Genomic DNA, 25,654 nt, shown 5'->3' with positions numbered 1-25,654 from the left:
AACCTCGTCCATGTGACCTGCGATTGCCAAACGGCTCAGTCTTCTAAATGGATGTCACCTAATTGATAATTCTTTTCTTATTTTCTTGTTTCTTGAAGTCCATTATGTTGATCCGTATTGATGACGTTTTTATCGGGTGATCTGTTTCGTTCTTTAGCGCGGTGGTTGCTCTTTTTTCCTACTTCAAATTTTAAAATAATTACCAGATTGTCCCTTTTTACTTTATTCGACCTTTTCGTCCTTATTGCACGAACTTAAATCCTTCTCGTTACTTTTATAGGGATTGTTTATATGTTTGGATTTTCGTGAAGAGATAGGCAATACTGAGTGGTAAAAAAATGCCTCATCTCTTCTAAACGCTGTATTTATTAATCACATAACTAATCAATTGAATTTATTTAAAAAGTTTTCTGCATTTTTCGCAAGTATTAAAAGCCAGGAACCCAAAACAACAAAAACCTTCCCTCTCCAGTTTTTTATTCTTGCTTGAGTGAAATATTCTTTTTGTCGAGAGATTAAATCCATTTTTTATCCCTTGAAGATTATCCAGGCGGAAGTACTCAATGGTCATTGCTTTCCAGGATCAACAGCTTATTGGAAGATTTTTCTAGATATTAACCTTGCGGTGTTTCTTCTCGTCTTTGCCAGCATCAGATAATCCAAAATATCCAGCCAGCTCAGCGTTTGACTTCTCAAAGGTACCCTGAAAATGTGATTGTTAAACGAAAAGTAATTTATATGATTTCTGTATTTGCAAAGTTTGTAGAAACCTATAAGGAAGGACAGAAGGAAATGTTATAAAATGCTCTTTTATTTCAATATTCGTAAAAAAAAAATTGTTTTGCTAGTATGAAAATCACTCAGGTGAAAAAGACAAACTCGTATAGCAAAAATATGTTGTTTTTTTTCGCTTAATTAAAAATTCGATTTTTTTTTGCTTTGTTTTCTCTCAATGCAGGCTTCGTTTTCACCTTCCTCCCGCGGCAAAACCATTCGGTGCCGTAAGTTAGGACTACAGTGACCCAACGACACCAGCCCCTTGAAGGTGGTAGAACGAGCTTATCGCCGCTAAAGTGCAACTATAGAAAATTTCATGGCCAAGACGAACCTGCCGCCACACCGGCACTTCCTCGATGGTATAAGAAGCCAGTTATTGCAGAACGAAGTAGTTTATAAGGTAAAGTGTATTTTTTTCGTTTAACTGAGAATCTTACAAAAGAGACGGACATGACAACTCGTGATAGAACTCAATTAATATAACCTGGGATGTAATAGGGAATGGGTATAACTAGAAAAGAAACCAAATTTTTCTTAGAAGTGGTTGGTGTCAGAAAACGTGAGGGACTAGGTTACACCTCATGTTTAACCTCTACAGCAACGGCCACCGTTGCAGGTCTTGTAGATCACATTGCTCGAGCACTGGGTGCTGTTGCTACAAGAAGCTGTAAGAAACATAATCCCATTAGTCGTTTCCAAAGCGTTGAGATTTATAGATTTCGTCAAGCCTTGATTGTTGTCTTCAGCGTCATTTATAACTTATTTTTAAACGAAGAGCGTGGTAACTTACTGAACCAGCGACAGTAGAACAAGAACTGGTCTCCCGGCTCGTCGGAATTAGCGGGTTCATCTTCAGTGGGTGCCGAGTTTGTGTAGACGACGGCCATCACAGCCAAGACGCAAGCAAAGAGCTTTAAAAGATTGACGGGAAAAACAAAAACACAACATTTTAAAAAAGATTTGAAGAAGAGATTGAACTAATTTAGTTATTGTGGAAATTAATACTTACAAAAAATTTCTGGAACATTTTGGGTTATCGCTGCAACTGATGCTGGACGAGTTGTGATGATAAGCTCAGAGAAAAAGCTGGATTTTTATACTCGCATTTTCTCTACTCAGGTCCCATAGACTGAATACCAATATTTGTTTATCCCTTGTAATTAGGGCAGAGCTGCTGCTCATATGTTGTCTATGTTGATTTAACGAATATTTTATTGACACAAATGGATCTAGATATATATATTCTACCTACTAACACCAATCTAATCTACGTATGTCTCTATCCTCTTATTTTAAAACAGCTTTCCGGATCCAGGTGCCAGGGGTGTCTGTACTGACGTAGTGACGTCACATAGACTTGCTGAAGGTCTCCGTTTATTTCTCTGACCAAGTAAGCTTTACAAAAAAAATTTTTTTAATGGTCGGTCTATGAATGAAAAATGAATTTTAATTAATGAAAACAGCCTGGTAAAGTCTGAGCTCCTTCGTTGCTGCCCAACGTGCACATGGATTTGATGTAGCCAGATGGTTAAAGGTGTTTCTTGACTGTGTAAAGGGAAAATGATTGAACACAAGATAGGTTGATACTGAAAGAATATTTCTTTCAGTTTCAGTGTAGAGTAAAGTTCCAATGATTTTGTATTTAAGTCTTAGATGCATCTAGTTTCATGTAAATTTTGTTTCAACAATAGCTTTCAGGTAATTAGTATGTTTTCAGAATATTTGAATTAACTATTGGAAACGATATAATGTGATAATAATTTGTCTTTTCAGACAGTATATCCATTGATTCTGAAGATTAATTCATTTCATTTTGGTTATAGGTTTATCGTTTATGTTTCGGTAGTTGCTGTCCGATGTGGGACGTTGTTGCAGCCAATGCTGGTGAAAGATCTTTTTGCATAATATTAAACTGGCTGTTCCTTGGTGCTGGTGTCGTGTTACCGAAGTTGCATGCATCATTATTTTGTTTAATTGTTATTGGGTCTGCAGTTTATCGTTTACATGTTAATAGGGAACAAAAACAGAAATATGAGTAATTCATGTCAAACAAATAATAAACATGCTTTGGGGATTGGGAAAGGAATGTAGAGGATGTTGGGAATTTAAAAAAAAGTTGAGGTTTGTTGTAAAAAAATATCACCTGAATGTTAGGCAATGATTAAAACCATAACTTATGATCCCACCAACATGGCAACATTCCCCTTCATATTTTTCAATCCCATAACATATACCTACACATCATTTTCCACACCCCTATAATCCCACCAATAAATACCTACCATTTCTCAAATTCATGTCCACGTAACTCTTGCAATGTGCAAAATGTTCATAATAAACAATAAATCATCTTTATTTTTTAATATTTTAAATAAATGTATTAATTCAATAAACAGAGCGTCCGGTTCAAATCGATTGTCTTTTTTTGTGCGAATTAGAGCAAGAGTACCCAACGACACAAAAAGCGATATTTTATTTTGGCTGAAATCTTTGTCAGTTATACGTTAAAAATTTTACTTATTCCAGAACTAATTTAAAAAAAATTTTCTAATTTGACAAAAATTAAACATCGCTTTTTGTCTCATTGGGTAGCGCATGGGCTGCGCATTGCTTTGTTAAAACTCGCACATGCAGTTGGAATTGTCGACGGCCACCAGAGATAGTATCTGGTCCGAGAAGAAGAGAGAAGTACGAGGCCAGTTTTACTGGAGAGATATAGTCATACTAGGCTTCCGGGTTAGACTCATGACCATCCAAAAGTTTTCATCAGATCAGGGGCCTTCCAAGTCCCCGTTCGACCAGAGCCCTCCCCTCCTCCTGGTTGACACAGCGAGTGAGTGACCACCGGCGGGCGTTGGTTAGTGTTAGTTATGGATACGGGGCCACAGAAAAGAAGGGAGCCCAGATTATGCACTTGTAAGTTATCTACATCAACACAAATTATCAGTCTTCAATTCCAGCAATCTCTCGTCGGTTTCCAAGCAACTAGAACAGTGGAGAGGGATTAACCTGAAAGGAGAGTATATTCAGACATAATTTTTAAACCGCATGATGTAGTAACAGAAAACCTAACCTCAAATCAATCAATCTAACATTGTCCTAAATTAGAACTAAGAACACCACATAATCTTGAGTAGCAGCATTTTCTCACTGTTGTACCCAAAATAGATAGCAGCAAAGAATTGGATCTGGCGAAGGCATAAATATCTTGAAGATCTACAACTTGACAGGGAAAAATTAACATGAACATTATTGCCTTAAAGAACACAGTAATTAAAAATAATTTTGGTACAATAAATACCTTGCAACAAAAATTATTTTGCTTCAGAAGACAGGTTGTGAGCTTGCATTATTAGATTAGACCATTTCATTTCTAATGTCATGAGCACCTAGTTGGCCAGGTACATGAAAACTTCGGCTGAAATTATCTGAAAACATTGTCAAGCGGTCAAGGATGCAGTAGGAAACATCAGCTAAAGCATGGCTTAAGATTGTTTTATCTATTACGTAAAAACAGTTAACTTGTTATCCAATCTCTGTTGTTAAACTTTTTAAGTAACTTATGAAAGTAACGACGTGAAATGTAATGTCATGTCTGTGTCATGACTGACTGATGTGCAACTAACTTAAGATTCAAGACTCATTACTAGATGTCGCCAGTGTCGCCCATGTTGACATTCTGACATCGTGAATTTTACATTCTGACATCGTGAAATTTCAGTGAATCCTGTGATTTCAAATGCCAAATTGAACTTCGTATCATATGTAGGTTTATCTTTACCTAGTTTCCTTATTTTTGTACTGTACCAATTTATTTCTTCAAATTCTAGATGCATACTGTCAGTCATTCCAACAAGTTGACTTAGCGCTCAGTCACTTTCCATCCATTAGATCCTCATGCTGTCAAAAGCCTAAAACTCATGTTTGAAGCACACATATACTGGAATAAAAATGTTCTGAGATAAGGTATTTCCCCATTATTGCTACCAGACCATTACAATTCAGATTTTCATACAACATAGGTATTCTTGCTCATGAACCAACATAGGATCTTTTCTGAATCTCGCAATTTTGGTGGTGTACCCTGCAACAGCATGTTTGTAGCTGTTTTTACTTCTGTTTAGAAGGTCATCCAGCTAAGAGATAGGTAGAGTTTTATTTCTCTTGGGTAAATTTGTGTAAATTTGTAAATAATGAAGATAATTTCCTTGTCTCATTTCCACTTAGAGTTTCAGAGACGTGAAGAGTCAAGAGTGTGAAGTGACCTGCCATGTTTGTACCAGATCTGCTTGATGAAAGTCAAATGCCTTACTAAATTCATATCCCATATGATAAAGGTAAGCATCAATACAACCTTTCACCACGCCACTGCAATAGTTCATGACACTGTCTTTAGCATCAGGAAATTTATCTCAACATGTGAGTGCTGAACATGGGTTGCTGTGAATTCCATTTTTATGGTTTTTTCATCATGAACATTTCAGTGTGCTTCTTAGAAAAGGTAAAGATTGATATGCTTTATTCATTTTTATATTTCAGTTTATGTAAAACATTTTTTTTACAGAGCACGCAGTTCCTTTATGGATACGTGTGGTCCTGGCACGGAGATTCTTGTGCCAATGCTGACCTTTGTCCATGACGGAAGAGGGACTTCCACCAATGTCTTCTCCATCCTTATCTTCGCGACGTCCGCTCATCTAGCTTCACTGCTTTGTATGAACTGCTACACAACTTGTCTTACTTCACTGACGAGTTGGATCACTTCAGTGTTCGCTTCCGCCCGCTGTGACACACCTGTAATCATTCACCGCGGGATTATGCCCAGGTACCCAACAATTTACTTATTTTCGTAGGTTATCTACTAATAGTCTAGTTGCGTTAAACTCTGTCTGTGTAATAGTTTCCAAAATCAGGCCCTTCTTACGCGCAAACGAAGTTTTACTTGGACGTTTCTTTTTTCTAACGCTAGATGGCTTTTTGATAATTTGCAGCTGTCAAAACAGTCAGTTTCAGTTGCTTTGCACATCTCTTTAAACATTTATTGGTAGTTATTTTGTTGAAATATTAAGTGATAACTGGCGATTACTATTCCCCCAACAAAGCTCACTTGTTAAATTTTCGATTTTTGCTTTTTTTTTCTACTTCCGGTTTTCTCATTTCAGTCAGTAGTTCAGTAAATATTCATTTAGCGAGCAAAAGAACCACATATTCGTGATCCTCGTAAAATTTGCGGTAAAGTTCATGTTATCTTTTTTACGTACGCGTACTTCCGGTTTCGAAAATTTTCCTGAACTATAGTTCAGGAAAATTCTCGATTTTGGCCAAATTTTGGATTTCGTTTAAAACACATTTAATCGACCCCAAATTTCATGGAGATCACGAATATGTGCTTTAATTTGATGACAGCTCAATGGTTGAGGAGCTCTGGTTACTTCCGGTATACTTCCGGAATTTTTTTCGAAAAACTAGCAAGTGAGCTTTGTTCAGTTAACAGTTCTCAATATTGCAAGCTTGATTTTAAGCTAAAAAAATGTCATCTTTAAATCTTTGAGCTAAAAAACCTGATTATTGTTTCCATCTGTATTATGTAACTTTTATTGGCATGTCACTAAATAAGAATTGTTTTATCTTTATTCAGGTAATGCAGAGGAAACGTCGAGAAGGTGGACACCAAAACGTCGTCGGTATCTCCAAAATGTCGGCGCAGATCATCATTTGTTGTTGGTAATATGTTTGTGAGAGTTAGTTAACCCGTTGTCTGCCACGCCTTTGTTCTCCCCTAGCTCCTTAGCACGGGCTGCCTGCGCTTTTCGGCCTCGTGGTTGGAAAGTCGCACCAGCCCAAAATCTGCCGCAAGGCGCCTATTAGGCAATGCACCATAGTTCCCCCTTTTCAGCACGGACTTGTCAGCAATGGCAAGTCCCAACTTGGTCATAGATCCTTCAGACGTGGCACGTAGAGTAGTAGAGAGCAACCTACGGGTTGTATGGCGTGGCAGCCAACGGGTTAACTCAAGTGTATGTATGTATTTATGTGTGTATGCGATTGTAAAATGGGGAGGAATTGTGGGTGGAGGTGGGACAATAAAGCAATTCCTTTTCTAAGTTTTGTGTTTGCTGTGTTTTATAGCTAAGTGACTTATCATTTCCAGACTTGTCAAAAGGCTTGAAGGTGTTGAATCGTAGAAGATGATTACCATAAAAAAATTTATTTTCTCATTTAAGCTCAACGATTCCAATTTCCAAGTGATTAGTAACTATTAAGATGTGACCGACAAATTTGAACACAATTAAAAACATCAGAAACTTTGGCTGTAGTATTTAGAGCCTCCCTGTAGTAAACTGGAGAAGCGAAGGTTGTGATGTAACATTCAGGTGCCTTAATGGTGTAGTAACTCAGGGCAGTGGAATATTTCGCAGCTCGGGTGCCTTGGTGGTGTAGTACTCCGGTGCCTTGGTGGTGTAGTACTCCGGTGTCTTGGTGATGTAACTCGGACCAGAGTTAAACTTTGTATCTTCGGCGTTCGGGGCATAATCAGTTATGGATTATAATCCGGGGAATTGGTGGGGAAGTAACCAGTTGTTGCGTATGTTGTTGTGTTATAAGACGGCGGCGTTGGGGTTTGATATCCACATTCACCCGAGACATCGGTACACCAGTGGTCGACTTGACCATCAAGGAAACAACAACCAACAGCAGCAGGACACCATAGTTAACTAGACGGTAAATAATTTTAACATCAATTTCCAATAATAACTGGCATATAAACGAACAGAAAAAAATAATAAAGTAATAAAAAACTCCATGTAGAAACAGAATATTTACCATTTGATTGTAGTGTAATACTCGATGGCCTTGGTGTACTGGTATAGTAGACGGGAGCCTCAGTTTGGTAGTATCTTGGAGTAGAGTTACATTTAGTGAAGGAAACTGGGGCAGTGTACTTGGTTATGTGGCCTTTTCGGTGTAGTAGTAGTTGGGGCTTCGTCGTAGTATCTAGGTGTAGCGTAGGTTGTGGTGTAGTCGACTGGATCCTCGGTGTAGTATTACAGTTCAACGCAGTGGGAAGAAACTGCTGCTGTGTTGTAAGTCTGGGCTAAGTAGTACTTGGCCGCCTCAGTTGTGGTTGTGTAGTTCGGGGCAGAGTAGTACTCGTGCGGTTCGGTGTAGTACTCGACCGCTTTGGTATTGAAATAAGATGGAGCCTCGGTGTAGTAAGATGGGGCCAGCATTCGTAGTCGTGTAGTACTTGGGGACTTGTGACTTGGTGACGGTGTAGTAGGCTGGGACAGTATACGTATACTCGGTGATGTAGTATTTGAGAGCCACGGCGTAATAAGTAGATGTTCCGTAACTAGACATTGTTGTGCAGTAAGGCGGTGACGTGGTGTACTATTATTTTGCTGCTGTTGCTTGGTATCCACCATGTCCAGGAGACATCTGTACACCCGTGGTCGATCCAACCATTAACCATACAACACCAAACAGCAGCACGGCGCCATAGTTGTTGATACCTATAAACGATTTGAACATTAATTCGAATATACATGGTCATATCAACTGAAGACAAGATAAAATTGATTCACGACTCGAAATAAAAATGAATCTTTATTCTTTACCCGTGATTGCGAACCGGTATTACAATGAAGAAGGCAGTTGGTGACAAATAATGAGCTGCAGTTATTGCCGTGTCGGAGATTCTCACTCGACTGAGTTCCCATAGCCTTTTCTCTCTTCCTTTTATAAGATTTTTCCTCACCCTCACCTCTTGAGCCTTGCGGCTATTATACCTGCTTGATAATGAAGCAAACACTTCCCGTTCTCACCCAACCTCTTAACCACTGCATGAAACGTTTTACGTAATGATCTCCGTCACCTTCGAACGTCAAGGACATGCAAACTGGCATTTTCCTTCTGCAGGTTTCCGTTGCTGGGGGTGTGTCTACAAAACCAATATCAAATTATCAGATTTCCGTAGCCTTTTCTCTCGCCTTTTTCTTTTTCTCACCCTGACCCACCTCTTAAGCCTTGCGGCTATTGTACCTGCTTGATAATGATGCAACACGTGTCGTCCTCACCCAACCTCTCCCAGGTCGCATGACATGTTTTACGTTTTTGTTTCGACCTTCGAGCGTGAAGAAAATGCAAACTGGCCTTTCCTTCTTTAGGTTGACGTTCCTGGGGATGGGTCTACAATAACCAAAAACAAAATGACTCCTAATGGGACGGGGATCATGAATATTCGTTTCTTTTTTTTGTCACATGAATATTTACAGAACTATTAACTATTAAATTGAAAAAAAACCGGAAGTAGACAAAAAGCAAAATAACGAAAATTTAACAAGTGAGCTGCTTTATTGCTGGAGCAATAAATATCAATTATCACCTAAAATTATCTCATAGTGACTGCCGATGTTTAAAAGTAACTGAAACTGACAGCTGAAAAATAATAAAAGACCACGAAGCCATCTAGCGTTAAAATCAGAAATGGAAAGAAGAACGTTAAAATTAAACTAACGCGAAGACGTTCGCGCTCTAGCTCGTTGAGACTCGATTGATACAACAAAAAATATAAAAAAGGTCTAGATGAGCTCGAGACTTACGCCTCATCTACTCACCAAATCACGATCACCCCGTCTTCACCAAGAAGCCGCCAACACACCACATACAGCTACAACTAAAAACTCCAAATCTGATCGGGTGATGATCGGCGTCAGTCTTTGATCCTTGAAAACAACGAGAAACAATAAGTAACAATCGATTGGTCGCAAATTTAATTTCGGTTATTAATTTAGCCCAAGCATTCACTTCACTGTCGACGGTGAAAGGCACAGTTTTTAACTAATTTGGGCAAAAAAATTGATAAATTCAAATGCACAGGGAAAGCGAATTGTGGTTAAATGTACAAAGGTGGCGAGGTCTTATGATAAACTTCAGGGGATTCTATTCGATAGTAGGAGCTGCAACACTTTAATTTGTCAACCGCAACTTTATAAAAATTTCTAGTAGTGCGGGAAAAAGCTCAATGCTACGCAATCTGATCTATTTACTGAAAATCAAATTCAAAGGTTTCCAGAAATCGAGTGGATTTATGGACGTTGACGTGAATGTCAACTTTTTCTACGTGCACAGAAAACCAAGCTTAAGCGATAACAAAAATTAAATTTCTCTGAGAATGAAAGGCACCATTGGAGGATCTGACTTTTACACACACAACTTTTCAACCCATTAAGTTATTCGAAGGAAAAAAAGTGGTAAAATGTGGGCATTAATTTGAAGATTTCAAGTAAATAAAAAGGATCTATTCGATATTGATGTTTCTTTTACCCTTGCAAGTGGGAGGGGATTTGCTGTTGATCTGTAGAGCGAGTTGGAAAACAGGGGCAATAAAGGAACGCAACTAAAGCACAAGCAAGAGATGGGGGGAAATTCGAGAAGCCGACAACGATTGGCAAAGCAAATGAAGTTGTTGGTCAAGCAAAACTTTCCACAAAGCCACCACTACTATTGTGTGATCCAGTAACCTTACCTTAACAGGACTAGGGGAACTTCTGGGAGATGGAATATCGAAAGGTGAGAATTCCTGCTCCCATATCCAATTAAGGCTGCTCGATGAATACAGAAGAATATGTGGAGTTACTGTTGTAGCCAAAGCCGCTAGCATATTCCTGCAATAGTCAATAAAATAATTTAGTTCTATTAAGTATTAAATGCTGCAGGAAGAAAACAGTGGCAAACTATTACCTCTTTTAATGCAATATTGCTTTCAAGTCATAAGTTAAAAGAACATGGTGTGACATCAATTTCACTTCACACTTCTGTAAACTTAACATTGTTGAAAGTTGTCAGGTAGCACACAATCTAGAATTTCAAGTAGAAACACGATATGGGTATAAAAATAAAATAGGCAGGTATTAGAATCAGTAAAAGAACACTTGCATTTGATTATGCGTTTGAAATTATTCCAAAAACATAAGGAAAACTATGAAGAAAGCAGCAAGAACTTTCGAGTTTCGACGTTTCGACCTGACCAAGACAATAATGCAATGCTAGCGACATCTAATTTGATACTTGAGTATAAACAAAGGCGAGCCTCTAGTGGTATAATCGTAAACCTAATACAAGTCCAAAAGCTTAAATTTTTTCAATAGATTTAATTATGTTTTTAGCGTAAAAATTTGCGAAAAGTACGTATAGTTATTATTAAAAATTGTTAGATTTAATTTTTACGGTGATATCTTACTTTGTACAATGATCTGGTTTGCTATCAGCAGCAGCGGCAACAGCGAGGATCCTTTCTTAAGAACCAAAACAGTGCCTCGGCAACGGCTGCAGCGATTTAAACTTTGTGAAGGTATACATTTGATGGGAACTAATAATCTACCAAGTGTAATTTGTAAACTATCTTCAACACACGTCAATGCAGACTAGTCTTTTACCGGTTCGACTTGAGATTCAATAATTATCCACTAAAAAAAATGGCAAGTTGACTTCGTGTGTTCGTGATAATATGATAAGTTGATTATGAAGGCAGAGGCGGTATACTATCAGGTTATTATCTGGTTACCGTCACATGTTAAACAGTTCACCGTTTTCACGGTGCTTGCAGCGCAACTTCCAAAGAAATGTCACAGTTTGCTTCATCTCGTTCAACTTTGAAAACAATATTTAAAATGTCACTTTACCACTTAGAACTAATGCATCTTGATGAAAATTTAAAAAGTAAATTAAAATACGATTGCGATGCTGCAAATAGATATCTTTAACCTTAATCCATTATTTTCTACGATTTTCTAGCAGACGCTTGCGGTGTCACTCAAGTTCCGTAATCCTAAAGTTTTTCACTTTCACTTCAATAACTCTGGAAAAATAAAAAATAAAAATTTTAAACGCACTTACGTAGAAAAGAAAATAAGAATTGGATGGGGCGGTGTGAGATGAACATCGACGTCGGACAACACTTTTTACTGTAATGTCTTACTTTGTATTTAATGATTTAGTTTACTCCCAGCAGCTGCGGAAAGAGAGCGAGGAACTTTCTTAGAAACAAATTTAACTGCTTTTCTTTTCTGTATTTGAAAACACACAAAAAAAAATTACTTGGTTATACATTAGATTAAAACATACAAAAGCATGAAAAATAGTTCTTAGTTTTTTGGGGGAAAAAAACTAAACAGGCTTGAGCGAAAGCCTAACGAAAATAAAAATGTTGAACAGTCCATATCCATTGAATCTAATTAAACTTTCTTGCAAACCATTTTATGCTGAGGCCAGTGTTGATGTTGGCATTCCACGCTACAATAAACAGAGCTTCGGCAACGGCTGCAGCGTTTTGGACTTTGGGAAACTTTCTTGCAAGCGGCGCAACAGTTGTTGTCACTCATGGATCTTCTTGAAGCATCAGCAGATTCAACATCCAAATGTGGGTTATCGCTGTAAAGTGGTGAGACGAATGTAGCCATCCACGGACTGTCTTCTCCCAACGTAAGGTTCTTTTTCTGCCAAGTGCTGGGTTTGATCTTGGAACTGTTGAGCCGCAAGACGAATTTTAAAAGCTTCGAATCTTCAGTCGTTTTAATCGGAATGGTCATTATTTCCTTGCCTCCAGGGAAAACTCGCTTCAAATCCTCTGCATTCTTTTCCTCGCTCCATTTGTCGCCTTTAACAAGTTTTTCTGCCAATCGGAAATCAATAGCCGAAAGCAATAGGAATGGTCTGCCCGTCGGAGTTGTTGAAACAGGACGATGAACTAGAAAGAACCAGTCGGGTTCTGGTGCATTCATCCGTTGGATGGTGACATAACGAGGACGAGCGGGATCCAAAAACAGAGCTTTCATAACGCGTCGAACAACATTCAAAGGGGATTTTTTCATTAGGGAAGTGTTCGCCAGATGATTAATGTTGAACTGGCTACTAATGTGAGTTTTCAAGGACCGTTGGAGCGATTCTTCTTCTTTCCAAGGTTTTAGTTGATCTGGATCTATGACGTTGTGCAAATCGTCAGCACGTCGGTACTCACACGGCCATAGTTCCCATAATGCTTTCTTTACCACTAATTCAACATGGCGGCATGTGGGATCAAGGATAGGGCGGATGTTTTCGAGAATGATCGGATACGGAAATGACAGCGACAACGGCTCGTAATTTTTCTGCTGCTGCATCCGGAGAACTCTAATTTCGTGGCTGGATTCACAAGGCGCCGGAAAATTTATGAATAATGCTATTCCTAAAACAACAAAAAAATTAACAGATGAAATGACAAGAAAACGTTGCACAAACCCACCTGCGGCATTTTCGGGTGAAATAACTTTTATTTTCAGATGGAACTGATCTTCGGACTCGACGCAACTGTAGACTTTCATGTGAAATTCTTCATGAGAGGGAACCTCTGGTTGGATTTTGGAAGGAACAAACGGATAAGGTACACTCCAATCCTCGACCTGCACTGATTCAAACGACTCAAAGACGACAAATTCCGATCCATCCAGTATATCCACGAGGATAGCACGATGAGTTTTTTCGAGCCCGTGATGAGGAATCAGGAGAAAGGAAATTGATGCGTCTTCAAATCCGGTTGAGAAGTTTTCCAGTTTCACTTCAAAGTTGTCGATGAAATGGACACCTGGTCCAGAAAAGTCGGAACAGTTAACATGCTTCGCTTTCGGAAGGAGTATCAATCGAATGCTTGGAATTCCTGATAGAGAAGCCATTTTGGCACAGGACGCAGTAGGCATGTTTGCGGATAACTTAAGAATCTTCTGGCCATTTTTCCAAGCTTCAAGTGTTCGTCTAGCCAATTGAAAATTGGGGTTCATCTCCGCCGGCCTGACATCATTCTTCAGCCAATGGTCTCCTCCAAGCCGTTGAATCATCGAGTTAACTACGTAGCTGAACGTTTGCGGGGTATACAGCAACATACCACATCCGGCTCCGGGAGGGACACCAGTGATTCGTAAAGGAAACTTTGCATCAAAGCAAACGTTCGCTAGTTGATCCAGGAACTCGCTCAGTGCAGGAGAGGCTGACATGACAACGTTACGAAAGGGAGGTGCTTTTTGCCAGCAAACCTCAACAGGGAGAGACGTTGGACATCGCAAGTCAACATATTCAGGCAATCCAAGTTCGATGCGGCTTTTGAGACGCAATCCATAAATAGTTGGGATCATGCTCAATGGGCAACAAAGGACTTTCTCGAGGTAAAACTTGACAGATTGAAATTCGAACCATCTTAAAGTGTTGGTGAACAACATTGCTGATGGGTGATCGGACAACTTTCCGCTGCAAGCCAGGATCAAATTCGCTAACCCAACATGATCTGCCATGTTGGAGCAGTCAATGACGTCGAACTTGTTGACGTTTTCAGAATAGCAGAACTCAATGGCATCCTCCAAATAGAAGAACAATTCAAAGGTTTTCCCGTCAATGAGGCGTTTTCGATAGCAAGACAAAAGGTTTTTGAGAATTTTCTGGCAGGAACGTATCATCATCTTGTTCTTCATTAAAGGTACCAGCTCTTCTTTCAGGAGCGGCAGGTATCCGTCAAATGGGCACAGGGAATAATGGAGTGTCCAGCGGAGTGTTGCGTGGTCAAGCAATGTTGGATTAAGACAAACGATCTTGATATCGTTTTCAAGTCGACAGCTACCTTTTTCAAAATAGTGCTTTGCTTCTTCATGGATATTCTGCATCGACGAATCGTCCAACCCTCCAACGCCAATACTTCTTTCCAAGTTAGAAGCTAGATCATCAATGGCCATCGAAAAGGAATCGCAGTTTTTCGCGTTTTCCACTTCTTTTCGATTCAACAGCTGCCAGCGTTTAGAAATAGACATCTTCCTGAAAATTAAAGGAAGATAATTTACTACATCAATCTAGTTATAAACTGGAATAAAAATTTTACCTTTCTAAGCCAACTTTTTCCATTAAAACTCTAGCTTCAGATTCAGTTTTCGACAAAACAGAAAGCCAAGCACTCCACACTTTCTTCAACATTTCAGCCTGACTAGTTTTGGGAACTGAGACATTTTCAGGGTACAAATCATTCAGCAGGTCCTTCAAAACCCCTTGAAATCTCTTATGGGTGACTTCTGGCCATTCAAGATTATACCAAACATCCCAAAGGAAATAAAAGTCTTCATCATCTTCTGGATTGAAATCAGGCGCTGATATTATTTTCAAAATTGTGATGTTGCGAGCTACCACTGATGGATTCAGGTCATTTAAATGGATTTGCATGTGATTGAAACTTTCGTTTTCTGCAATATGAAGAGCGTTTCTCAGGTCACCACTACCCAGAAAGAGAACCTAAATGTACACAGTTCAATTCAGAAATTATTTATCAGTTAACAGAATACTCTGCTGAGGTTACCTTCAAGGATGAACTGCATAGGTTAAAACCACCTGCTTCACAATTGAAGTCTTGCAACACATTTTTACTCCGGGTATTGCCAAAAGGGTAAGTTATAGGATTAGCTTCAATTACGGTTCGTTGTACAGAAGTCAACATTGCAGCAATGATTTTGTGTTTTCAACTAACGACCACAATCATGTAGTAAAAGAATTAGGGCAATGCTGGCTTTGTTCGTGATTGATTCGTTTTTTTTCCTACTTAGTACTTACTGCATGTGCTCATGACTGTGCTCATGACCTCATGTGCTATGTAGCATGTCTGTGACCACCCGATACTAGAGGGCAGAAGAATGCGCTTGACGACGACACAACGAATCAGTACACCATCTAGCGGTCGACATCCAACGACTTACTTCAAACGGGGGGATTACGATTTGAATTATTCTAGGGTTTTTATTTGAAAGGTTTTTTGTATTGATCTGCGACGGACAAATATAATACCAAAAATGCCGCAATATGAAACTTGTATAAATAATAATATTTCTATAAAGTTAGGATCGAAACTTGGCGTGCGTAATTGCGTATGACATCGCTGTCTTACTATGAAGAAACTTTGATTGGGAATCGGTCAAAGTATCACTTTGTTAATTTGAGCAGCGTCATAAGCACACACACAAATTTTCGTTCATCAAAATGAGGGAGAAAAATAAATTGCAACTACATATAAAATCGTCTAACAAGTCAATCGATATTTCAAGATCGACATTAGAGCGGTTTTTGTTGCATCACGATTTTTTTACATGCCTTTTGGTCGGAAAATAAAAATAGAATTTTAGCAAAATACATCGAAATATGTTTCATTCCCACTTTGATTTGTCCCATTACTAAGATCGACACCAAAAATTACAAGGTATCCAACATCTATGTGGTCTTTTTCATCTTCAGCCCTTACAATTCTTTTCAAGTGCATTGGATGACTATACTGTATGTATGGTTGAGATTTACTAAGGTAAAGGTAAACAATTAAACAACAGTCAACAGACGATGGTTGATTAAAAATAGAGGCGAGATTCTAAAACTGTGTCGTAAATACTGGAAAGAAAGATATCCCTAACAAAATTAGTGCACAACAAAATCAAATTTAAACCCAAAAAGACAACACCAACAAAGACATCTGGAAAAAAATTGAAAAATAAAAATAAATACGTTTGTGATCTGCAGATAGTTTTCCTTTTAAGATTCCTTGCTATCTTACCAGACGCTAGCGGTGTCAATTGAATTCTGAAAGCCTTAAGAAAAACCCCTCACTTTCAATTCACTACACGACCTCAATAAACGACTGTAGAAAGTAGAAACACAAAAAAAATCAGAAAATAAAATTTGACTTGGATGTGGAATGTGGTGGTGGCATGAACGACGAAAAACACATTTTTTTGTGATATCTTACTCTTTTTAAAATGAATTGGGTTGATACCAGATTACCAGCAGCAGGGACAACAGCGAAGATCCTTTCTTAAGAACCAATATAGTCTTTTTTCTTTTCTGTATTTGAAAATACACAAAACATTATCTTGTTTATATTAACTTAAAAACATTAGACAACATGAAAAAACAACTCTTAGTTTTTGGGAAGAAAAACGAATTAAACAGGCAATTCGAGAAAGACTAACGAAAAGATATAACTAGTTGACATCCATTGAATCCAATTAAAGTTCCTTGCAAACCATTTTATGCTGAGCCCAGTGTTGACGTTGGCATTCCACGCAGCAATAGACAGTGCTTCGGCAACGGCTACAGCGTTTTAGACTTTGGGAAACTTTCTTGCAAGCGGCGCAGCAGTTTTTGTCATTCACGGATCTGTTAGAAGCATCAAAAGATTCAACATCCATGTGTGGGTTGTCGTTGTAAAGTGGTGAGACGAATGTAGCCATCCACGGACTGTCTTCTCCCAACGTAAGGTTTTTTTTCTGCCAAGTGCTGGGTTTGATCTTGAGTCTGTTAAGCCGCAGGATGAATCTCAAAAGCTGCGAATCTTCAGTCGTTTGAATCGGAATGGTCATTACATTCTCGTTGCTAGGGTTAACTCGCCTAAAATTCTCTGCATCCTTTTTCTCGTTCCATATGCCGCCTTTAGCAAGTTTTTCTGCCAATCGGCAATCAAAAGCCGAAAGTAAAAGGACTGGTCTGCCCGTTGGAGTTATTGAAACAGGATGATGGACTCGAAAGAACCAATCGGGTGTTGGTGCATTCTTCCGTTGAATGGTGACAAAACTAGAAGGATCCTGAAACAGACACTGCATAACGCAAGGAACAATAGCCAAAGGAGATTTTCCCAATTGATGCGTATTCAACAGATCAATAATGTTGAACTGGTTTCTAAAGTGATTTTCCAAAGACGGTTGAAATGATTCTTCTTCTTTCCAAGTTTTTAGTTGATCTGGATCTAAGACGTTGTGCAAATCGTCAGCAGGTCGGTACTCACACGGCCATGGTTCCCGCAATGCTTTCTTTAGAACTAAATCAAGATGGTGGCAGCTGCGATCAAGGGTAATGCGGATCTCTTCGGCAAGGATCGGATACGGAAATGACAGCGACAACGGCTTGAAATTTTCAAACTGGATCAGTTCCACAGTAATTTCGTGGGTGGATTCACAAGGCGCCCGCGCCTGATAATTTGTTCCTATTTTTAAGCCTAAAAAAAAAAGGCCAATTAACCGAAGAAATTACAAAATACAAACGTTCAGAAACCTACCACAGGCATTTTCGGATGAAATAAGATTTACTTTCAGATGGAACTCATCTTCGGACTCGATGCAACTGTCGACCTTCATGTGAAATTCTCCAGGAGCAGGAATCTCTGGTTGGATTTTTGAAGGAATAAACGGGAAAGGAAAATTCCAGTCTTCGACCTCCGTTGTTTCAAACGACTCAAAGACGACCAATTCTGATTGATCCGGTTTATTCACGAGGATAGCACGATGAGTTTTTTCGAGCCCGTGATTTGGAATCAGGAGAAAAGAAATTGATACGTCTTTCCATCCGGTTGAGGATACTTTCAGTTTCACTTGAAAGTTGTCGATGAAATGCACACCTGGTCCAGAAAAGTCGTAACTGTTCCCATGCTTCGCTTTCGGCAGGAGTATCAATCGATGCATTGGAACTTCTGAGTCAAGAGCACGATGCAAGAATTTGTTAAAAGACGAAGAAGGAATCTTTGCGGAAAACTTAAGAATCTTCTGGCCATTTCTCCAAGCTTCAAGTGTTCGTCTAGCGAGTTGAAAATTAGGGTGCATCTCCGCCGGCCTGACATCTTTCTTCAACCAATGGTCTCCTCCAAGCCGTTGAATCATCGAGTTCACTACGTAGCTGAAGGTTTGTGGGGTGTACAGCAACATGCCGCAATCGGATGTTATTAGTAAAGGAAACTTTGCATCAAAGCAAACGTTCGCTAGCTGTTTCAGGAACTCGCTCAGTGCAGGAGAGGCTGACATGACAACGTTATGAAAAGGAAGTGCTTTTTGCCAGCAAAGGTAAACAGGGGGCGAGATTGGACGTCGCAAGTCAACATATTCAGGAAATCCAAGTTCAATGCGGCTTTTGAGACGCAATCCATATATAGTTGGTATCATGCTCAACGGGCAACAGAGGACTTTCTCGAGGTAAAACTTCACAGATCCCTTTCCAAATGGGAACCACTGAAAACTTTCGGTGAACAACATTGCCGATGGATGATCGGACAGCTTTCCACTACATGCGAGGATTAAATTCACTAATCCAGCTTGATCTGCAAAATCTGAGCAGTCAATTACGTCGAACTTGTTGACGTTTTCAGAATAGCAGAACTCTATGGCATCCTCCAAATAGAAGAAAAATTCAAAGGTTTTTCCGTCAATGAGGCGTCTTCGATGGAAAGAAATAAGGTTTTTGAGAATTTTCTGGCAGGAACGTATCATCATCTCGTTCTTCATTGAAGTAACCAGCTCTTCTTTCAGGAACGGCAAGTATCCATCAAAAGGGCACAGGGAATAATGGATATTCCAAAAAAGCATTACGTGGTCAAGCATTGTTGGATTAAGACACACGATCTTGGTATCGTTTTCAAGTCGACAGCTACCTTTTTCAAAATAGCGCTTAGCTTCTTCACGAATATTCTGCCTCGCCGAATCGTTCAACCCTTCAAGCCCAATACTTCTTTCCAGGAAAGAAGCCAATTCATCAATGACCGTTGAAAAGATATCAACGTTTAACGCGCTCTCCATTTCTCCTTTATTCCTGTGTCCCCATTGTTGAATTAACCTTAGTTTCCTGTAAAATAAAAGAAGATAGTTTAGTACATCTATCTAGTTATAAACTTGAACACAAATTTTACCTTTGACAGCCTACTTTTTCCATTAAAACTCTAGCTTCAGATTCAGTTTTTGACGAAACAGAAAGCCAAGAACTCCACACTTCCTTTAACATTTCAGACTGACTAGTTTTGGGGACTGAGACATTTTCAGGGAACACATCGTTCAACAGGTCCTTCAACACTCCTTGAAATCTCTTCCGGGTGACTTCTGGCCATTCAAGATTATACCAAACATCCCAAAGGAAAGCTATGTCTTCATCATCTTCTGGATTGAAATCCGGTGCTGATATTATTTTCAAAATAGTGATGTTACGAGCTACCACTAATGGATTTCGGTCATTTAAATGGATTTGCATGTGATTGAAACTTTCGTTTTTTGCAACCTGAAGAGCGTTTCTCAGGTCACCACTACCCAGAAAGAGAACCTACATGCAAACAGTGCAACTCAGAAATTAGTTATCAATTAAAAAGATTACTCTGCTGTTGGTTACCTTCAAGGAATAATCGCATGGGTTAAAACCACCTGCTTCACAATTGAAGTCTTGCAACACATTTCGACTTCGGGTATTTCCAAAAGGGTAATTTATAGGAATAACTTCTTCTTTGCCACTTTGTACTGAAGTCAACATTTTAGCTAGAATTTCGTGTTTTTTTTTTCACAGTTGACATGCAGAAAAGTCAATTAAATCAATTATTATCATCATCAGATACTTTACAGGCTTACAGTCTTACTTACAGTTCGGAGTCGTGTGGCCCAAGCAACACGGCGTCGATGGCGATCGATGATTTTTACTAGTTTACTAGAGTCTAGTGGTCTAGAGCTAGAGCTAGGGGAGGGGAGGCTGCGCTTGACGACGGACGGACGGACACAACGAGTCAGTACTCCATCTAGCGGTCGGCATCCAACGACTTACTTCAAACGATATTACGATTACGATTTGAATTATTCTAGGGTTTTTATTTTTTAAGGTTTTTGTATTGATCTGCAGTGGACTAATAATACCAATGATGCCGCAATGCGAAACTTATATAACTAACAATAATTCTGTTATGTTAGGATCGAAATTAGGCGTACCATTTAATTATGAAAATACTTTGATTGGGAATCAGCCAGAGTATCACTTTCCTTATTTGAGCAGTGACATAAGCTCGCATACAAATTTCAATTCAACAAAATGAGGTAGAAAAATAAATTGCAACTACATATAAAATCGTCTAACACTCTAACAACTAACAATCGATATTTCAAGATCGATAAATTGTGCACTGCACACAGACGCAGGCCTATGGAACAAACGGGCGCTAGGCCGTCGGTTTAATTCGTCACATCATTAATTCAAAATAAAAGCAACTAAGGAGAAATTGACTATGGGAAAAATAGCCGTCGATAAGATCCGTGTTCGTTAAGGGCCTGTCAATGTTTACGCACTTAGGCCTATGAGTGACGTCAAATATTTACTAGAACAAAAAGGCTGTTGCAGGCTCTTATTGACCCATTTGCATCACCAATATGAGCCCAACTTGTCGCACATTTTGGGTGTTCTGTCTCGCCTTGTGCTGTCGTGCGGTAGAAATCGGTAAGTTACTAATCAATTCAATTTTTGAATTTGGATTTGAATTTTCCGTTTGTTTTTCTGGCGTGAAAATAAACGAGCAAAGCGCTGATTCACGATGATGAGCTCGATCTGCTCCAACCGGCCAAACACGTCGAGTTATGGATAGCCCAAATCATCAAAGACGCCAGCCATTTTAATAATTGCCCTGCATCAATTAATTTGACAATGATCAAGGCAACATCTCACGAACAAATTCATTTTGAACAGCTCCTGAATAAAGGTAAATAACTAATAGTTCAGTAGCCTATATTTTGACAATGTACACATTCAAATGGCAACTGATTTGTATTACCTGTTGTTATTTACATGTTCACGCTCAAGTGCGTGAGTTCGACAAGTTTGTAGTGGTGGTCACTAAATGTCAGACAGCCATCGATTCCATCCTGCCATCGTCAACGGCGTTATTGCTTCGTCTGGAATTGATTTCCTGTCCAATCATTACCGAAGGTCCGAATGTTGAACGTTTGGAACTCTATCGTTTGAGCGTGAGCAGTCACATTTAAATAAAATAACCTCAACTATAATTAAATAACCCTTATTTATTTTCAAATTTTTAATTTAAAAATATAAGGAAATGAATCGATATTCCTGCGGCAGTTTGGCTGTCAATAAATGGCTGGAACAAAGAATCTGTTTGCCGACATTGGACAGTTACACCCAACGATTATTAAGAGAAAATCACGTGCCGTTCAGGTATACCTACCAATCGATTAAATATTCATAGCTATTTAATAGGTCGTTATAATATAATAATACTTAATAGTTTGAATAGAGAACTGCAAGCCTGTACACATTTAGACGATCTTCAATGGAGTCAATCGAACCAAACGGCCACTAAATCTTCCCGAAATGTCGACTGGCATCGACAACTCAACGGGAAACGCATACGATTGACGTCATACGAGGTAACATCACTTTTACGCCATATAACACTATACTATAACCTTTAATCAAAGGACCCACCGTTCGTGATTTTGGGACGTGATTCCAACGGAACTATCGCCAGCTACCAGGGATTCATCTACGAAATGATTCACGCTCTTCAACAGTTGTATAATTTCACGTACGTTATTATCCTATAAGCGTCGATTATGATTTCCAGCAAATAAAATCGAGGCGATTAATTCATTCAGGTACGAAGTGACGATTCCCAGCGTCGGCACTTACGGCCAAGAGACACGGAACGGTACCTGGGATGGAATGATGGGATTGATCGTTAATCAGGTGATTCTAACCCCAAAAATTTATAGAATACAGCACCGGCATTATTATTACCTATATAATGGTTTGAGATTGGCCGCATCAGAGAGTGGAGATCGGTGTCGGTCCGTTTTCTATTACCCATTCACGGGCGAAAGCCGTCGACTTTACCGTGGGATTTTACGAGGATGCCGCCGCTATTTTGATTCCACCGCCGGCCGAAGACAACCGCTTGCTCGCCTGCACAAAGCCATTCCGTTTGGAGGTACTATAATATCAAACACACCGTAGTGGGCTATTTCGTTTACTATAAATGAACTAATTTGGTCCCAATAGGTCTGGATTATTTTGATAATAATCGTCATCATTTTACCGCCAATCTTGTGGCAACATTTTAAATATTTCCGGGTTATTCGCCATCGCGGAATAAGGGAAAATCAAATTTTGGCGAAACAATATTCTTTCGTTTTCGGAGCGCTGATTGGCCAATGTAATTTTTCTCTTAATTTTAATTTCCTTCAGTTTCTAAAATTCGTATCAATTAAATTTGATGATAGCCGGACAAAAGTTGTCCTCTACCGGAATTTCTGCTCGTTTAATCGCAGCCGTTTGGTGTTTGAGCGCTGTTGTCTTTGCCAGTGCCTACATTGGGGTCTTGATGTCATTCCTTCGGTTCCCCAAATTATCGCCAGTGATTGACCAACTGGAAGAACTTCCGGAAAACCATTTCAAGTGGATCGTACAACGCGGAACAGCTCTCGAGTCACTGTTTGTTGTAAGTCAATTCGAAATTAAATTTTCAATTGCAGAAATTTAAAAATGTTAAAATGCTTAGAAAGCCACAACAGGAGTCTACAAAACTATCGGAGGTTGCATAATAATAATTGCATAAGATATTAAAATTCGGATGTTAAAATATGTTTTTTGGATAAAACAGAAGGTTTATTGGAATCACCGGAATCTTTCGTTGATGCTCGAGTGGAGGGTATCCATCGGGTAGCAGCAGGAGGTTACGTTTACATCGAAGTAAAAATGAATTCAACTTATTATTATTTGATGATTCTGAGCTGTTTTGTATACATGTAATTCAAACGTCTCAACAGGAGAAAACTTTATTGGAATCAGACATTTACGAGGATTACGTCCAATCAGGCGTCTGCCGTCTCAGCATCGCCAAAAAAGAATTTTTCAAAGTGAATTTCGCATTTCCATTGCCCATCGCTAGTCCTCTCAAACCTTTTCTGGATCAAAAGTGAATTTCAAATTTTTCTTACGTGCCAATTAATTCTTCAATTAATTCATTTTTCGTAATTTTTAATTCGACAGGATTCTGCAGATGGTGGAAGCGGGGCTCGTGAATTACTGGAAGAATCTCTACTGGCCAAAATGGGACAGCAAATGCACAAATGAAATGAAACAAAAATCCCGACCGCAAAGTCTCCGGCTGGCCCATTTGCAAGGCGCTTTTCTCATTCTAGCCCTCGGCTGCTCAATGGCTTTCCTCGTTTTTCTAATTGAACATTTCTACTTCCTGTACCATCACTAACCAAAAATTATTATTATTAGAATAGAATCGAATTTGGTGAAGTCGAATTGCATCACCAGGTTGGCCGAGTGGTTAAGGCGCCAGACTTAAGTTCTGGTCTCTAACAAGAGACGTGGGTTCGAACCCCACACCTGGTATAACTTTATTCATTCAAAAAATACTTTTATGTCAATCTCGTTATCAGACCTTTATGTTATCCAACAAGTAGAAAGTGTTGTTTCAATAATTCATTGATTTCTACCGTGTTGAAAAGATGAAAAATGTTTCACCGCAGTTGATGAACCACAAACGGAAATGTATAATAATAATTCATTCGACACCATCTCTCTCTCTGTGATGGTTTACCTGGCTGTAAAAATTCAGGTAGCACTACTAGACCCAGACAGACACGAAAGCAAATTATCCAAGGTAAAAAAGAGAGGGGTCGATCCAAGAGATTAGAAAATATCTCCGGCGATGACGGAAGCTCCGTCAACTTCTCCAAACGTTTTTCTTTTTTTTTCCGTTTGTGTTGAGAGTCATTATATCTAACCCCCCCAACCAACCAACCGAAACAGAGTAGGCAATATATATACTATACTTTCTTTGCTGGAAACAACAAAATGATGAGATGACCATCAAAGTTCCAATGAAACAAAGTCAGTCAGTAGCTGGGGCCAGGCATTATTAGCCGGAGCTGACGGAAGAGAAAAGATTCCGATCGATCAATCAAAAAAAGTTGAGGAAAACTCAACGCGGACGAATATATATGACGGACGTCGGTAAATTACGCTCGGCCATGATTCAACACGGGCCTATCTGCTACTGTGGAATAAATCATATAAACTCTCTTTGATATATGTACGATGCTGGGCCTATATTATATTAATGTACAATATCCCCATAGAATTTCGTCGATATAACCTTTAGAGCAGATGACGTGATCGATATGGCAGTAATTTTTTTAAAAAGTAAAATTGAGTTTAACTTGTTCTCATCTTAACTCGAACAGCATTACGTCATCGTGTAGTTGTCAATTCCGCACAAAGGTTGGGCCATTTTAAAATTCCGGATACGTGTCGTTTGAAATCGGAAGAACCAAACGAATCCGGTTGTTTTTATCGTCTACACTCTGAAAACGATTGGGGAATATCTAAAAAGACTCTTCAAAATTCTCATCAACCTTGTTGTTGTTGTTGATTTTGGGCCCTGTGCTGGAACGCTCTCTGACGGGCGGATGGCGAACTCTGCCGGGTTCTTCTCTTGGCCGTCTGCCAGGAAAAAAACAAAAAAAAACAAGGTAAGGCCAGCACACACACAACAGGTATAAAAACAAGGAAAATAAAATAAAATAAAAAAAGTGGGTTCGCTCCGACAGCCCAGCCAAAAGCCGAGCCGAGTAGAAGAAAAAAGAGAAACAGAAGAGACGTGCGTATATATACGTTGTAGAATTTCATTGAATGTGATGGATCGTTTTTCGCGAGATGGTGAATGGACGGACAATCCAGACACACACAAAAAAAGGGGGAAGAAGAAGAAGAAGAAATGAATCGAATGAGAGAAACGGCACACACACACAAGTTTGAGAGCTACAGAGAGAGAGATGAAATTGTATTCTGCGTGGGTGAAATGCCAAATTGGAAAATGTCAAAAGATGATGGAGGGCTCGTGTCTCTCTCTTTTTTTCTTTTCCACCTCTCTGGGCCAGCATAGATTGTCTGTTGTGTGTGCATCTTTGAATTTTAGCCCATAGCAGAGAGATATCTACAAGTGTATAATATCTATGTGTAATACAAGTGTAGGCCATCACGTATGTACGCCTATTGCTCACGCATAGTG

At 39.2% G+C, this 25,654-nt stretch overlaps 1 protein-coding gene, 3 long non-coding RNA genes and 1 other non-coding gene across 7 annotated transcripts; 1 reads left to right on the top strand and 4 right to left on the bottom strand.

Moving 5' to 3' along the window:
- Positions 1–1,166: 1,166 nt before the first annotated feature.
- On the bottom strand, positions 1,167–1,903 carry LOC124209195. The gene is made up of 3 exons (XR_006880812.1): positions 1,787–1,903; positions 1,568–1,688; positions 1,167–1,442 (listed from the first exon to the last, which is right to left on the bottom strand). It is a non-coding gene; the product is annotated as an uncharacterized LOC124209195 (long non-coding RNA).
- A 1,431-nt stretch (positions 1,904–3,334) lies between these two features.
- LOC124209203 lies at positions 3,335–4,367 on the bottom strand. 3 transcript variants are annotated; one of them, XR_006880829.1, is made up of 4 exons: positions 4,285–4,367; positions 4,079–4,205; positions 3,871–3,999; positions 3,712–3,786 (listed from the first exon to the last, which is right to left on the bottom strand). It is a non-coding gene; the product is annotated as an uncharacterized LOC124209203 (long non-coding RNA). The 3 variants fall into 3 exon arrangements; XR_006880827.1 differs by lacking the exon at positions 4,285–4,367 and having other exon boundaries at positions 3,335–3,786; positions 4,079–4,246; XR_006880828.1 differs by lacking the exon at positions 4,285–4,367 and having other exon boundaries at positions 3,335–3,786; positions 3,871–3,993; positions 4,079–4,245.
- Positions 4,368–6,969: 2,602 nt separating this feature from the next.
- On the bottom strand, positions 6,970–10,638 carry LOC124209162. The gene is made up of 8 exons (XR_006880803.1): positions 10,522–10,638; positions 10,307–10,445; positions 9,396–9,503; positions 8,821–8,967; positions 8,637–8,719; positions 8,397–8,567; positions 7,603–8,291; positions 6,970–7,493 (listed from the first exon to the last, which is right to left on the bottom strand). It is a non-coding gene; the product is annotated as an uncharacterized LOC124209162 (long non-coding RNA).
- Positions 10,639–11,150: 512 nt separating this feature from the next.
- LOC124209161 lies at positions 11,151–20,293 on the bottom strand. The gene is made up of 7 exons (XM_046607045.1): positions 20,207–20,293; positions 19,966–20,108; positions 14,678–15,081; positions 13,061–14,613; positions 12,033–13,003; positions 11,759–11,846; positions 11,151–11,638 (listed from the first exon to the last, which is right to left on the bottom strand). The coding sequence occupies exons 2-6, from the start codon at positions 20,101–20,103 to the stop codon at positions 11,766–11,768; spliced, it is 3,147 nt and encodes a 1,048-aa protein (XP_046463001.1). The 5' UTR covers positions 20,104–20,108; positions 20,207–20,293; the 3' UTR covers positions 11,151–11,638; positions 11,759–11,765.
- A 3,597-nt stretch (positions 20,294–23,890) lies between these two features.
- Trnal-uaa lies at positions 23,891–23,973 on the top strand. The gene has a single exon. It is a non-coding gene; the product is annotated as a tRNA-Leu (tRNA).
- The last annotated feature ends 1,681 nt before the right edge of the window (positions 23,974–25,654 follow it).

The sequence above is a fragment of the Daphnia pulex genome, chromosome 12, assembly GCF_021134715.1.
Source record: "Daphnia pulex isolate KAP4 chromosome 12, ASM2113471v1".
Taxonomy (NCBI): domain Eukaryota; kingdom Metazoa; phylum Arthropoda; class Branchiopoda; order Diplostraca; family Daphniidae; genus Daphnia; species Daphnia pulex.
Note: the sequence above shows the minus strand (reverse complement) of the source record. Positions and strands in the feature narration are given on the sequence as shown.